This window comes from Monodelphis domestica, chromosome 2 (genome assembly GCF_027887165.1).
Source record: "Monodelphis domestica isolate mMonDom1 chromosome 2, mMonDom1.pri, whole genome shotgun sequence".
NCBI lineage: Eukaryota > Metazoa > Chordata > Mammalia > Didelphimorphia > Didelphidae > Monodelphis > Monodelphis domestica.
Window position 1 is genome coordinate 513436161 of NC_077228.1, and position 15168 is coordinate 513451328.

General features: G+C 41.0%; 1 protein-coding gene and 1 long non-coding RNA gene across 2 annotated transcripts in view; one reads left to right on the top strand and one right to left on the bottom strand.

The window, feature by feature from the left end:
- Positions 1-15168, top strand: part of SPECC1 (sperm antigen with calponin homology and coiled-coil domains 1) — a 316173-nt gene that overhangs the window by 216321 nt on the left and 84684 nt on the right. The window contains 1 exon segment of the mRNA XM_056819663.1: positions 1867-1969. Coding sequence (XP_056675641.1) covers positions 1867-1969 — 103 coding nt within the window.
- Positions 1-15168, bottom strand: part of LOC103106563 (uncharacterized) — a 32487-nt gene that overhangs the window by 15493 nt on the left and 1826 nt on the right. The gene's annotated exons all lie outside the window — the stretch shown is intronic.

Below are 15168 nucleotides of genomic sequence, written 5' to 3' on the forward strand. Positions count from 1 at the left end.
ACAGAAGAACAGAATATTAGAAGAATTAGAAGAAATACTTGCAGAACAATATAGTGCTCTGCTGTTTTCTAGCCAAATTATAGAATGTCTGAGAAAGTAAAGCAAGTGTAATTTGCTGTTGAGATATGTCCTATCCCAGGTCAGGTCTTCACTCATTCATTCTGTCATTTGTCCATTCAAGCAGCTATTAAATCCTCAATGTGCAAAGCCATTGGGGAGATGCACATCAACAAGCCTTTATAAAGGACCTACTATGTGTCAGGTACCAGGGAGACTGGAGTAGATAATGATACATATCTAAGTCTATCCAGAATAAATACAAAGGAGTTAAATGCAAGGTAATTGGAGAGGGAGGGGGGTTAGGAAAACCTTCATGCAGTATATGGTATTTGAATTATAAATTATGTATTGAAGAGAGAGAGGAATAAAACGTTTTCCATGGGACAAGCAGGGGGTGAGCCAGTGCAAAGGCATAGAGATGAGAGTTAGGACATGCAAGAAACCGAGAAAAAGCCAGTTTGGCTGAATCACAGAGTGCAAGAAGGGAGAATTGTGACCAGAGTGGCCAGAGACAGACTCAAACAAAACTGTGAAGAACTTGCCCTCAAGGAACTAATATTCTGGTAAGGGAGACTAAAGGTTGTACTATAGGAGGTTGATTGAATCTTAAGAAGTCACAGATCAACTATTTAAAGCCAGAAGGCACCTTAGAGGTCAGCTAATTGCATTCCTTCATTTTATAGATGAGAAACCCAAGTTGGGGGCAGAGCTGGGATTGGAACCAACTCCTCTGACTCACTCTCCAGGGTTCTTAAAATGCTGCACTCCACTTTAGCCTCCTGCTAAAAAATGTGAGCTTGCAGAGATCTAGAGGAAAATTCACTGAAGTCAATTAAAAATGCCAATCCTGGCTCAGACACCTCCCTTCCGCGGCCCCACTGCCCTGTTTGGAAATTGCTTCCTCTAGAAACCCAGAGGATATGACAGTTATATCACCTGCATACAGATATTGAAGGTTTCACAGACTACATTCCTATGTTCTTTCTGCCCTGACTCTGGCATGGCCACTAGTACACATCTGATTCCTAACATCCTTCCCTTTGTCATTGTTGTTGTGTGTATTTGAGTTATTGCACTAAAATGCTTCCATCCTAACATGCTTTTGCTTTTTGTAAAGCGCAATATTAAGAAAATTTGTCATTATATTTTTAAATTTTATCAAGTGGGAACAATATACATCAACTTGTTAGTTATATTTTTTAAATTATCAAATGGGGATAATATTCATAAAATCTATAATTATATCTTTAAATTATCCAGTAGGGATTTTACATATATATTGATATTTACATGTGTATACACACACACATACAGAGCTTCACAGACCTATAAATAAGTTATCATTTAGCAGGAATATAATTCTGAGTTTGACATATTCTGGGTAGGAGACATTGGATGATCCTATACACTCTTATTTGAACAAGGTAAGGTGGGATAACATGTAGTATCAATATTGGTAATTGGTAGAGAACCAAGAAAGGGAGGAGGAGGGTTCTATAAATATTTTGTAGCGAATCGCTTTATTATTTGAAATTCTCAAGTATCACTGAAATTGTTTAGTTTGGTTTAAAAAAAAAAAAGAAATCTAACCCAACCATTGGATAGCCATAGGACTGGTATCCAATAAGCAGTGGTTAATTCATCTCTTTGTTTCCATTAATTAGCCTTTTGAAAGACGTCTGTTGAACTGGGCTAGCTCTGTTAATATGAACGAGCCTAAGCTTATTCTTCAGGTGCTCCTTAGCAAGAACATCATTGATGGTGCTAAGAAACATTTTGACTCCTCCATGTTTTCTCTAACCTTAGTGTGGAAAGGAAGGATCCACTGGCTGCCTTGGCCCGGGAATATGGCGGCTCTAAGCGGAATGCATTGCTGAAATGGTGTCAGAAGAAGACAGAGGGCTATCCGGTAAGGGATGAACGTCTTTCATTGGGAAGAATCTCTTAAGGATAGAGCTCAGGTACTAACCTGTGTGTGGCCAGCCTCACAGAGAAGGGGCTTAAAGTAGTTAAGGAATTCATGAAGGAATTAAAAGTGAAAAGTGATATGTGTTGATTTACATTCAGACTCCCATCAGTTTCTTCTATGGCTGTGGATAGCACTTTGCATGATGAGTCGCTTGGAATTGTTGTGGATCCTTGCAGAGCTGATAATAGTTGTCATTCTACAGGGTTCTCCTGGCTCTGCTTACTTCACTTTGCATCCGTTCATTCAAACTCTGGGTGTTTCCATCCATTCCCCACCCCCCAATGCTGTCAGTGCTCAGGTCACCCAGCAGTCATTCCATTTGTGACTTTTAATTACACAAAGCATTTGTCTCTTTACTGCCCTCCAACTCAGTTTCCTCATCTGTAAAGTGGGGGAGAATAAATAGTACCTACCTCATAAGACTGTTGTGAGGTTGAAGTAAGGTATTTGTAAAGCACTTTACAATCCTTAAAGTGCTGTGTAATTGTTAGCTGTCATCGTCATTTATTTATACTTTCATCCATTTATTCATGTATTAGTTTATTTGTTTACTCATTTATATCCAAGCCAGTGAAGGCAGAAAAAACTGATAAATGTTGGAAGGGAAGAGTGACTATATGGCTCAGTGGATTGAAAGCCAGGCTTGGAGATGAGAGAGCTTGGGTTCAAATCTAACCTCTGAAACTTCCTAGCTGTGTGTCCCTGGGTGAGTCACTTTATCCCATTACTCACCTCTCTTCTGCCTTGGAATCAATACATAGTATTGATTCTAAGATAGATGGTAAAGACTTTTTTTTTTTATGTTGGAAGGAGACTCCACTCTTAACTCTTCCATCCTCAGCCTTTCTTCCCTAGGACTCACCACTCCTGTGACATAAATGTCCCCAAATTTCCAGACTGCCCAAGGGGCACACGACAAGCCCCAGAACCTCAAGATCAGTAATATCCGCACAACCTTTACGCTATTGCCTTCTTTCCATCTGTAACTTCAAATTATGAAATTAACTCGGTTGGGATTATTGATTACATTAATATCTGGAACTCTCAGAAGAGGAAGCTCCCTCTACCAGTGCAAGTTAGCACCTTCTCTGCAATTTACGGTCTTAAGTAGAAGCTAGAACCCTGGCGGGTTCCATGACTCACTTGTCTGGCATCTCTCCCAGGCAGTCTGTACCTTAGGGAGGACTGGAACCCCAGATGTTCCTAACCACTGCCATCCTTCTCAGTGAATTCTTGACCCGTTTCTAATCAGATTTTCCCTAATTTTACTTTATTTCTACAATCACATGTGCACACATTCCACATAAATATGCACAGATTTTATTGATACCATTTATTTTTATATTTCTGCACAATGAGGTGGTTGCGTCAGAGGGAGGTACCCACCAGCTCGAAACTGATATCCCCTTGTTTCCTGATACACCACCCTATTTCTCACCATTCAACTCACCGTTTTAGTTTTATCTTTTATTATTTGAAATCCTTACTTTCTGTCTTAGTATCATTTCTAAGACAGAAGAGGAGTAAGGGCTGGGTAATTGATGTTAAGTGACTTGTCCAGGGACACACAGCGAGGAAGTATTTGAACCCAGGTCCCCCAGACTCCAAGCCTGGCATATTTATCTAGCTGCCCCTTGACCTGCCTTTTTAACAAAGAAAAATAGTTAAGCAAAATTGGGTAATAGTGGAAGTAAAATGTGACTCCCATACTTTGCCCCATTCACTACCAAGATAGGGGAAATATTATTGGATGAATGGATGGATGGTTGAATAGATGGAGGAATGAATGAAATGAATGAAGAAGTGTAAGAAATATATTCTATGGATTGGGTACTGTGCTAAGTGCTAATAATCAAAATATTTTTAAAAAGAGATTCTTCCCACCCCTATAAAGTTTAAATTCTTTTTAAATATACACATATTCTGAAAATTAACAAACACCAAATAAAATGGCTCTTGCTATAAAAATAGAAGAAATCTTATGCATGAAGACTCTGCAGACTATACTATGTTTAGTTTTCTTTCGTCTGATAATAAGCTACTTTTTTATAAGAAGTGGCTGGGGGAGCCAGGTAGCTAGCAGATAAAGAGCCAGGTCCGGAGACAGGAGGTCCTGGGTTCAAATTTTATCTCACATATGTAAACCTTAAAATTTCTTAGACTTATAAATGTTGGAAATTTCACCATTGGGAAATTTCATACTTGAAAAATTTCCTACTGATAATCTATTGGAATGTGAACCCCCTTGGCATGGGAGGGTCTTTCTCCTCCCTACTTAAGATTACTTTAGGACAGAAACCTTTTGCTGAACAATGGAAAGGGCTTTGACCTATGCTTAAGCATAGAACAGGAAGTTCTTTGAGTTATGATTGATTTTAGAATTGATACAATAGAGATACTTGGAATGACAGAGCCAGGTCTTGGAACTTACAATCTCCACCCTACTCAGTCCTAACAGGATTTAGAAAGGGCTGCAGCATAGATCAAAATTTAGTTATTTGAGAATATGACCTTCAACAGACATGTGCAAAGGGGCAGACCTCTGGGCAGTCCTGGGTTAAGCTAGAGCCACCATTGGCACAGGGAAGACATGGACAGTGATTGGTAGATGTGAGAACTGAGGGGAGGGAACTGAGATGGTTTCCTTAAAGATAGAGGGGTCTGAGGACTGAGGGTGGTTGGAGAGGTTTTGCTCTGAGAGGTGGTGCTCTGAGAAGCCTTGCTCTGAAGGAGGCTGGAGGTGGAGGCCCCTGAGACTGTTTCTCCATTTTGGTCACGTGAGTGATAGGGACTGATCTCTTTCTTTGCCTTAGCTATCTAAGGGCTTGGGCCTTTTGGCCCAGCCTAAACAGAGGGGGTATTTAAGCATTTAAGCCCTATTCCCTTCTCTCCCCTTCTCTCTCTCTCTCTCTCTCTCTCTCTCTCTCTCTCTCTCTCTCTCTCTCTCTCTCTCTCATACCTTTCTTCCTCCTGTTTATAATTAAAAACTCCATAAAAGGTTGACTGCTGACTTGAGTTTTCATTTAGGAATTACATAGCTGAATTCCTTGGCGACCTAAATTAATATATATCAGTCTTTTAAAGTGATTTCCTTGTCACACATACTTCTTTACTTTGTGACCCTGGGCAAGTCACTTAACCCCAACTGTCTAGCCCTCATTGCTTTTCTGCCTTGGAACCTATAGTGACCCCCCCACGGGAGTCCTATAATATTTATCTGTGGATAATAACCTGAGGTAGAGAGAGGAGGCTAAGGAAATGGGAGAATAATAATGACTCAAAGGCAGAAGTAGAAACACATGGGGAGTAAGGCGAACTCCAAGGAAATCAGAGGAATAAAAGAATAGGTGGGGAGTATCAACTCCTTGATACTCCTAGACAAGAGAGTCTGCTTTGGGGGTGACAGCGTCGCTAGGAAAGGTGCGGAGTCTCTACTCCTGGTACTTCCTATAGCAATAGGAGGCACTGGGGGCGACCTGTGAAAGAAATATAGTGAAGCAAGAGGGAAAGAGGAGAGGAGGGGGAGAGAGAGAGAGTAAGAGTGAAAGTGAGAGAGCTAGTAGGAGTGAGCTAGTAAAGGGCTAGAAAAAGAGCATTTCCCGCTAGTTCCCCAGTATTTATTGAAGGTTTTTAGGAATGTGGATCAACGAATACATAACATGACATAGGTTTTAACATTGGTTGAATTGACAATGATGAGATCAAAGAGGTGGGGATTAATCCAACCTGAGCTTTGCAAATGAAAGTTCTCCATGCTGAGGGCAATAATCTAACCCCGCTTTGCAAATGGTGGCCCCCATTAAGGCCCAGCCTATGAATTTGCCTGTCCTTTGCTAGTGCTTCGCTTATCCCTTTCCATACAATGACCATCAAGAGATCTGACCATGTGTCTGGTAATACAATATCAATACATCAATCATACTTCCCAGATGCCAACATGCCTGGTATGCTACAGAACCATACTTAGTATCCATTCTAAGATAGAAGGTGAACATTCAGAGGAAGAACTGTGGGAGCAGAAACACAGAAGAAAAACAACTGCTTGATCACATGGATCGATGGGGATATGACTGGGGATGCAGACTCTAAGCCATCACCCTCGTGCAAATATGAATAATACGGAAATAGATTTTGATCAATAACACATGTAAAAAGCCAACATAAATGGAAAACATACTTATTGTTATTATAATTAAATTAATCTAAAGATATAGATTCCCTGATATTTCCACTCGTGTCAGAAGATGACGTTTTTCTAATGAAGAAATGAGCAAAGCAGCCTCAGTTTGGGGTTAGTCAACATTGGGCTATTTCTCAAACCATCACACACTATGTACAAAAGCCCAAACTCATTTAATCCCCTGAGAATTGCTCTTCCCTTAATTTTTCCACCCCTCTCAACCCTGAGGTGGGAACACAATCAATGGATTTCTGAGCTATTTGCTTATCGCTGGAGGCTGTTAAGAGCCATCTGTGAAATTTTCAGTATGAGCAGAGAAACTGAGGAAATCATTTATTGTTTTGCTTGAGAAAGTGATGGAAAAAATGTTATTAATGTAGATTAAATATAAAGTGTATCTACCTATTTTGGGAGAGTCAGTTGTTGAAATATTTACCAGCATGCCCTTGCTTGTGAGTCTTTTAATTTCTGATGGAGTCAGAAAGCAAGAAAAAATGGGACAAAACCCAGTTGAAAACGGGGACCCGTTTGGGAGAGCGTACAGCACTGAAAATAAAATTACTCTATCAATAGGAATTTATTGTATCTACTATGAGGAGGGGCTGGCAAGACTACCTCTCACATATGACCACCATTTTCTTCTTGCCTTTATCATTTTTTTAAACCCTTACCTTTTATCTTAAAATCAATACTGGGCATTGGTTCTAAGGCAGAAGAGTGGTAAGGGCTAGGCAATGAGGGTTAAGTGACTTGCCCAGGGTCACACAGCTAGGAAGTATCTGAATCCAGATTTGAACCCAGGACCTCCCATCTCTGGGCCGGACTCTCAATCCACTGAGCCACCCAGTTGCCCCCTTGCCTTTAATTAATGCACTAGAATTCCAGTTTTGACCCACAACACCAAGAGTCTTTCCTTAGTCCTTGATTCCTTTTGAATGATGGCATCATCCAACATGGTGGCATGCAAGATATTCATTGGGCAGGGGAGAGATTTTATTTTCTCTAGGAATCTGATGATTTAAGCAATGGGGAAAAGATGCATTTGGTGAAAATTTCCAGCATTATTTGAATACAAAAAAGATGATGGAAAACAATTTAAATAATCTCTTGGTATTTACTCTTTTTGGGGTGGGTTCTGGGGGAGGAATGGCACTCCCGTTATCCCATTAAACAAATCATCTTGGCAGCCATAGGGTTAGGTCATTTAATAATGGCCTCCTTGAACTAATCTTAGATGAAAGATTTAAGAGACAGCAATTAAAAGGATAATAATAGGTTCCAAGTCCAAAACTTCCAGAGAGAACATTGTTTGTTTTTTAAATGTCCTTCAAATTAAAAAAAAAAAACAGGAGGGAGGGGGTCTGTTCTGCTATCACTCAGCCAGAGATCTTAACCGATTCTGACGATCTAGTAGAGCCTTTGGACAACAAGAGAAAACAGACACCAGTGGAAATGAAGATGCCATTTTTTCTCCTCTCCAACTTTGCTGACCTCCTGAAGGCTCTGCATGGTTGGGGGTCCTTGGACCCTAAGCTAAGAATTCTTATGCTAAACCAAAGGCAGTTTGGAAAACTCGGCCTCCTTCCCCAGACCTGCCACCTTTTTTACTTTCCAGTATTTGGCACCCAGAGGATAATCAGCGTTAGCAAACTGAGCCCAGATCACCGTACTCTAAGGTTCTTTCCAGAGCTTGCCTTATTCTGAGCTCTTGCAAGAGCCTAAAGAAAGCCATGAAAGATATCAACCAGTGAGTCTTTATTGAGTCTCTTTAGTGTGCTGAGCACTGTGGTAGGACCAGTCATGGTACAAAGAATCACAGGTTCCTAGACCTGGAGTTAGAAAAGCATTTATTGGGCACCCTTAGTATGCCCAGCACCATTCTAGCACTTGTCATGATATCAAGACTCCTAAGTTCTTAGATCCAGAGTGAGTACCCTCTCACTTTACAGATTGGGAAACTGAGGCACAAGGTAGTTAAGTAACTTCATGGGGTCATAGACATAGTACTGGAAGGCACCTCAGAAACTCATTCTACAGAACAGAGCCCTATCTTTCTCTGGAGTCAGAGAACTTAGGTTTCTACCTTCAGTCGGTCACTTCCTTTGTCTGAATTCATTTCTTTATTAAATAAAGGCATTGGACCAGCTAGGTTCTGGGGCTCCGTCCAGCTTGGCATCTATGATGCCAGGAGCCTGAGACATCCAACAAAAAACCAGAGTAATTGAATGTTAAAATGCATGTTACCAAATCTACTTAGAGTAGAAGGTCAGAGCAGAGAGGCTCTTGGGCTGGAGTGTTTAGCCAAGAAGGCTTCGTGGGGGAAGTGAGATTTAGATCCGGATGGATAAAATTGAGATGTGGAGGGTGAAAAGGAAGGTATTTTGTTTGGTAAAACAATAGTAACCGGAATAACTGACAAGTGAAAGAATTGGACAGACAGCAGAACTAGGGTTTCATTGGTAGAATTTCCATCAGTCTGGGTCACGTAAGGGACTTCCCCAGGGTCACACATATCAGGATGTGTCAGAAACAGGACTTGAACTCAGATCTTTCTGGTTCTGAGGCAGTTAGTTCTCTGTCCTCTCTTTTTGCTGTAATCCGATCCAAATGAGCCCTTCATCCACAAAAGGCGTATCATTCGCCCTGTGGCTTCCACCGGCCGCCCCTTTCCATACAAAATGCAGTTTCTATGATTGATGCTCCCTTACTTGTCCTCTCCCCTGTTAGACTGCAAGCTTCTGGAGGCCAGGTCCTGTCTCTTTTGTATCCCCAGGATTTAGCAGAGTAGCATAGGGAAGCACTAACAAAGGCTTTTTCTTTTTTTTAAGCCCTTATCTTCTGCTTTGGAATCAATACTGCATATCGGTTCCGGGGCAGAAGAGCGGTAAGGGCTGGGCAATGGGGATTGAGTGTCACACAGCTAGGATGTGTCTGGACCCAGGACCCCCTTTCTCCAGACCTGACTCTCAATCCATCTAGCTGCCCCTACTGATTAATTCTTTTTTTGTTTTTTTTTTTAACTCTTACCTTCCATCTTGGAATTAATACTGTGCATTGGCTCCAGGACAGAAGAGTGGTAAGAGCTAGGCAATGGGGGTGAAGTGACTTGGCCAGGATCACACAGCTGAGAAGTGTCTGAGGCCAGATTTGAACCTTGAACCTAGAACCTCCCATCTCTAGGCCTGGCTCTCAATCCACTGAGCTACCCAGATGCCCCCCTCCCCATTGACTAATTCTTGATTAACATAATAGCATTTATATGGTGCTTTAAGCATTCTAAAGCATTTTACCGTACAGTTAGAAATTCTTGAACCCCTAAAACTATTATCATTAATAAAACTTTATGAAATATACTACTTAGTTATTGAATATTAAATTTAAAACCCGCATTACTTTTAACAACGTCATGGAGTAGGTAGCAAATATTGTCCCCTTTGTTTAGATTTCTATTCAGTGAAACCAGTGGCATTTTTTAGGAAAGGGAGACTCATTGAGGTGACTTGCCCAAGGTCACACAACCAGGAAGGTTCTTGACCTTTGGGCAAAGCTCTCCTGACTTTGAGTCTGTTTCTCAAGGCAATTCAAGTTTAAGACTTGTGTTCACTCCAAGTGATTTATACAAAGCCATGAGATATGCAGGAAAACAAAAATCCCCTCGATCTAGAACTCTGAACTGTTTTAGATTAGAGTAGCTAGGTGGTTCAATGGATAGAGAGCCAGGCTTGGGTTCAAATGTGGTCTCAAGACACTTTCTAGCTATGTGACTCTGGATAAGTCACTTAATCCCCATTGCCTAGCCTTCACTGCTCTTCTGCCTTGGAATTGATACTTGGTGTCGATAATAAGATAGAAGGTGAGGATTTTAAAAAATAAAATGTAACGGATGGAAAGTAACATGGGAGAGTTTCCGATATAACCCCCTCATTGGGTAGAGAACACAGTAACTCCATCCCTGGGGTCTTAGCCATTCAGAAATAGGCATCCCCTACTAGTCACTGGGCTGGGTGGTTCCCAGAAATGTATTGAGGTCCCGAGGCCTTCTGGGACCTCTGATGACTCAGCTTCCCATCATCAGCCTTTCAAACTGGAACTTCAGATCTTTTCTCCGGAGCATCTTGTGTCTTTCACACCTGTAGCTTCTGAAGCCCATTAGGAGGAAAATCAATGGCGCCCCAGTGCAAAGGAACGTGGACGCCTTTTAAGACTGCAGCTGGTTTCCCTGAATGTGAATCTGAGCGATGATGGTGAGGCGGGTCCTCAGAATGAGAGGGTTGATTCAGAAAGGGCTGAGTAGCAATTTCCCTGCCCGTCCCCGGCTGCCAGATGCTCTGACTCAGGGAGAGCGTTAAGGCTTTGCTCAAATGCTGCTGCCGCTTCTAGGAGACGTTCTTGGATTTTTCTCCCACCACCATGAAGCCTCCCTTCTCCCACCCTACAGAACTTTCTGTCTGCGCACTTCTCTTAGATTAGCTTTGGGCAAGTTCCTTAAATCTGGAGGCTTCAGACAACTCATCTTAGTGGGCGGCTTGGTGGCCCAGAGGATTGAGAGCCAGGAGGTCCTGGGTTCAAATGTGGCTTCAGACACTTCCTAGCTGGGTGACCCTGGGCAAGTCACTTAACCCCAGTTGCCTTGCCTTTGCTGCTCTTTTGCTGTGGAGCCAATACACAGTATTGATTCTAAGATGGAAGGTAAAGGTTTAAAAAATGAAATAAAATAAAATGAACCTTAAGAGCAAATAATCTTTTTTTTTTAAAAAAGACGCTTACCTCCTGCCTTAAATACCAATACTCTATATTGACTGATAGTTTGATATGATTGATTAATAGATACCATTATGCCTATCCATTCTATGTATTGGTTCCAAGGCAGAAAAGCAGTGAAGGGTGGGCAATGAGGATTAAGTGACTTGCCCAGGGTCACACAGCTAGGAAGTATCTGCGGCCAGATTTGAACCTAGGATGTCCCATCTTTAGACCTGGTTCTGTATCCACTGAGCCATCTAGCTGCTCCCCTCAGCAAATATTCTTCTACATAGGTGGCAAAGGATCTTTCTTTACCAGGAGTTCCCTGTTATTATTCAGTCATTTCAGTCAAGTCTGACTCTTTGTGACTCCATTTGGGGTTTTCTCTGCAAAAGATACTAGAGTGGTTGCCATTTCCTTCTCCAGCCCATTTTACAGGTGAGAAAATTGAGGCAAACAGGATTAAGTGACTTGCTCACATATGTATATATATAATTATGTGATATTATTCACACATGTATATCTATAAGCATGTGAATACATTATATATTATAAATAATATTTAGCGTATATAATGTATGCTATGTGCATGAATATGTATATATGATTTCATGGTATATATACGCTCACTGACATGTTTCCATATCTATAGATAATATGTTAATTCATATATTTGATATATATTGCTTTAATTTGATATATTCATTGATATATAAATGATAATTTTATCTTTTATTATATATATATATATATATAGTATATTAATGTTATGTGAATCATCAGTCTGGTCCAACATTTATTTATTTCACTGATGTAGGGAATTCCTAGTGAGGAACTCTCTCCACCAAACAGATCTATAAATGCTTTGAAGCTTATGCCCTTAGAGCAGTGCTTTTCCACATGTGGCCCCAGAACTTTCAGGGATTCCTGAGAACCTTTCATGAAGTCCATGAAGTCAGGAAACACAGCTGGGTGGTCCAGTGGATAGAGAGCCAGGCCTAGAGATGAGAGGTTCTGAGTTCAATCTGATCTCACACACTTCCTAGCTGTGTGACCCTGGGCAAGTCATTTAACCCCCATTGCCCAGTCCTTATTGCTCTTCTGGCTCAGAACCAATACTTGCATCCATTCTAAGACAGAAGGTAAGGGTTTAAAAAAACTATTCTAATACTAAAAAATTTTAGTTTCGATTGTGATAAATATTGATAGACATAACTCACATAAACAAAAGCTCTTGTGGTGGGCAGTGATGGGCAGGGGTGATACTTGATGATGTTTAAGAGGTTAAAGGAGTCTTGGGACCCAAAAGTTTGAGAACCACTGCTTTGGAGAATTATCTGAGACCCAGAAAAGTTATGACTTGCCCAGGGTCACACAGCTATTATGTGTCAGAAGCAGGGATTGAACTTTTCTGGATCTGAGATCAACTCTCACCACTGACCACATGGCCTCTCCTTTGTACTCCTACTGGATTAAAAATTCCATGAAGGTGGAGAAAATAAGGAAAGCTGTCTTTCCCCTACCTTTGTAACATTTCTCATGTATGCCCTTCTCAGCTCTTGACACTACAGTCAACATCTCACCTGGAGTATGACAGTAGCCTTCCGGAGGGTTTGAGGGGGAGCAAAAACTCTTTGCATAAAATAGTTCTGATAAGAATCCAATACCCAAAATATAGAGGGAATGAAGACAAATATCCAAGACCAAAAGCCATTCTCACATAATGACAAAAGTTCATGATTAAAAACCTCTCCAAAGAATGGCAAACTCTTAACAACAATATGGCACCTTAATCCAAATTCCTGTTAAATCCTTGACCAGTGACTTTTTCGTTTAACCCTTTTGTGAGTCGGGCATTTTAGTTAGACTTGGAAGATTATAAATCTCACCTCCCTTCATCCTTGAACAAGGGAGAAAGTTGTGTTTTCTTATCCTGCCGCCCCCCCCCCCAGGAGATGAGACTGAAATATGCTCCTCCATGAGGAGGCAGCCTAGAAGACAAGCAGGGCGTTGAAGATCTATTTGTTACTCATTTTTAGACAGGTCTCTAGAGGCTGGATGCTCTGAGTTCAGAGGACAGTAAAAGCTTTTGGTTTATTTATGGACATTCAGAAAGACTCTTCCTTTGACTGACCTCGCCACACAGAGGGGTTAGGGGATTTATGTCATTGTTGAACCTTTTCAGTTTCCCCCATGCCTCATTCTGTTGCTGTCTTTGAAGCTGAGTCGTTCTGTGGTTATTTTAGGCTTTCTAGACTAGACAGCCAGCACTGTTCATCACTGTCATCCCTCTTGTTGGATTGGAGGAGAGGTGAAGGACTGGGGCATCTGGGCAGGTTGGTAAAGTTGGGAATATTCTCAATTCTCATCCTCACAGAGTGCATAAAGACCTCAGGGGGGCAGTTAATAATATGGGGAGTCTCCTATGCTACATAACCAAAAAGGGGTCATCCAGCTTCTACTTAAAGAATCCCACCCCCAAAAGAGAAGGAGCTTCCTAGCTTTCTAATCAATCAATAAACTTTAAAAAAAAAAAAACTCTTATCTTCTATCTTACCGTTGATACAGTTTCAAGACAGGAGAGAGGGAAGGGCTAGGAACTGGGGTTAAGTGACTTGCCCAGGGTCACTCAGTTAGGAAATTTATGAAGACAGATTTGAACCTGACTCCAATCCTAATGCTCTGGCCACTGTGCCCTCAATAAACATTTTTAAGTGCCTCCTATATGCCAGATAGCACCTTACCTCTGTTGAATGCCTTCAATGTAATCCGAATACAGCTTGTTTGTACATAATTGAGTATATGAGGTCTCCCTCATTTAACTACCAGCTCCTTTGGAGTAGGGACTGTCTTTTACCTCTATGTATCCCCCCAAATATGGGCTCCTATCTGATACACAGTAAGCATTTGATGCCTATTTACTGACTTGACTGTCTGAACACACTCCAATTTAGTAATAAAACTCCATTTAAACTAAGGCAGCCACATACAGTGGAAATAGCATTGACTAGAGTCAGAGGAGCTGGGTTCAAAATCTCATTTTTGCTATATCTACTCTTTGTGATCTTGGGCAAATTGCTTGGGCAAATATTGGGTCTCAGATTCTTCCAGGATGTATTAGATGATCGCCAAGTATGTGAATCCAAAGTATGAGAATTATCCAAAGAAAATGTTTATCACCAGGCTCTATCAGTCCCCATCACAGAATACTGGCTGTTTCGTTCATTCTATACATGGGAAAGAAAGGATTTACAAGGCAACTACTATGCGCTCTACAAAGATTATTTAATTTGATCCTCATTACATCCCTCTCTGAGAAGTAGGTGTTACTATTATCCCCATTTTACAGGTGAGGAAGCCAAGGCAGATAAATGTTAAGTGACTTGCCCAAAATAATATTAATTAATAATAATATTGATGATAATAACTAACATTTCTATAGTGCTTACTATGTGGCACACATTGCAAAAGACTACAATTGTTATCTTATTTGATCTTCACAACAATCCTCAGAGGGAGGTGCTATTGTTCTCCCTATTTTAAAGGTGAGGAAACTGAGGCAAAGAGAAGTGAAGTGTCTTGTCCAGGATCACACAGCTAATCAGTGTCTGAGTTTAGATTTGAACTCAGCTATTCCTGACCCCAAATCCAGCATGCTCTATTGTGCCACCTTGAAGTCTTCAGAAGAAAACTTTCCCCACTGTCTGCAAAGGTGTATGCAAAGAGTAAAAACCAAAGAATAATTTCTAAAGGCTTATAAAGACCTACATTCAAATCCTACCTTAAAATATGTTTTGCATATCTTCCTATGTATAATGAATATTGTATTGCTTGCCTTCTCCGTGGGTGGAGAAAGTGCTGAAAGGAGGGAGAAAATTTGGAACTCAAATGAATGTTAAAAACAAAAAGCCAAATTCTATTCCAGATGCTTATTAGATGTGAGCCCTTGATCAAGTCTTCTCACTTCTGTAGACCTCAGTTTACTCATCTGTAATTTGAGAGATAAAGTGACCTCTAGAATCCCTTCCTCAATCCTATGACTTTTTGCTTATTCCTTGGGTCATGTGCTCCTTCACTTCCTCGATGGCCCATCAATCCCAGAATTTCTTGATGGGATGTACCATTGAGAAAAGCATAGAACTGCAGAGGATTAGAGTTGGAAGGGGACCCAAGTCCCCTTGTTTTGAAGAGAAGGGAACTGAGCCCCAAAGAGGGG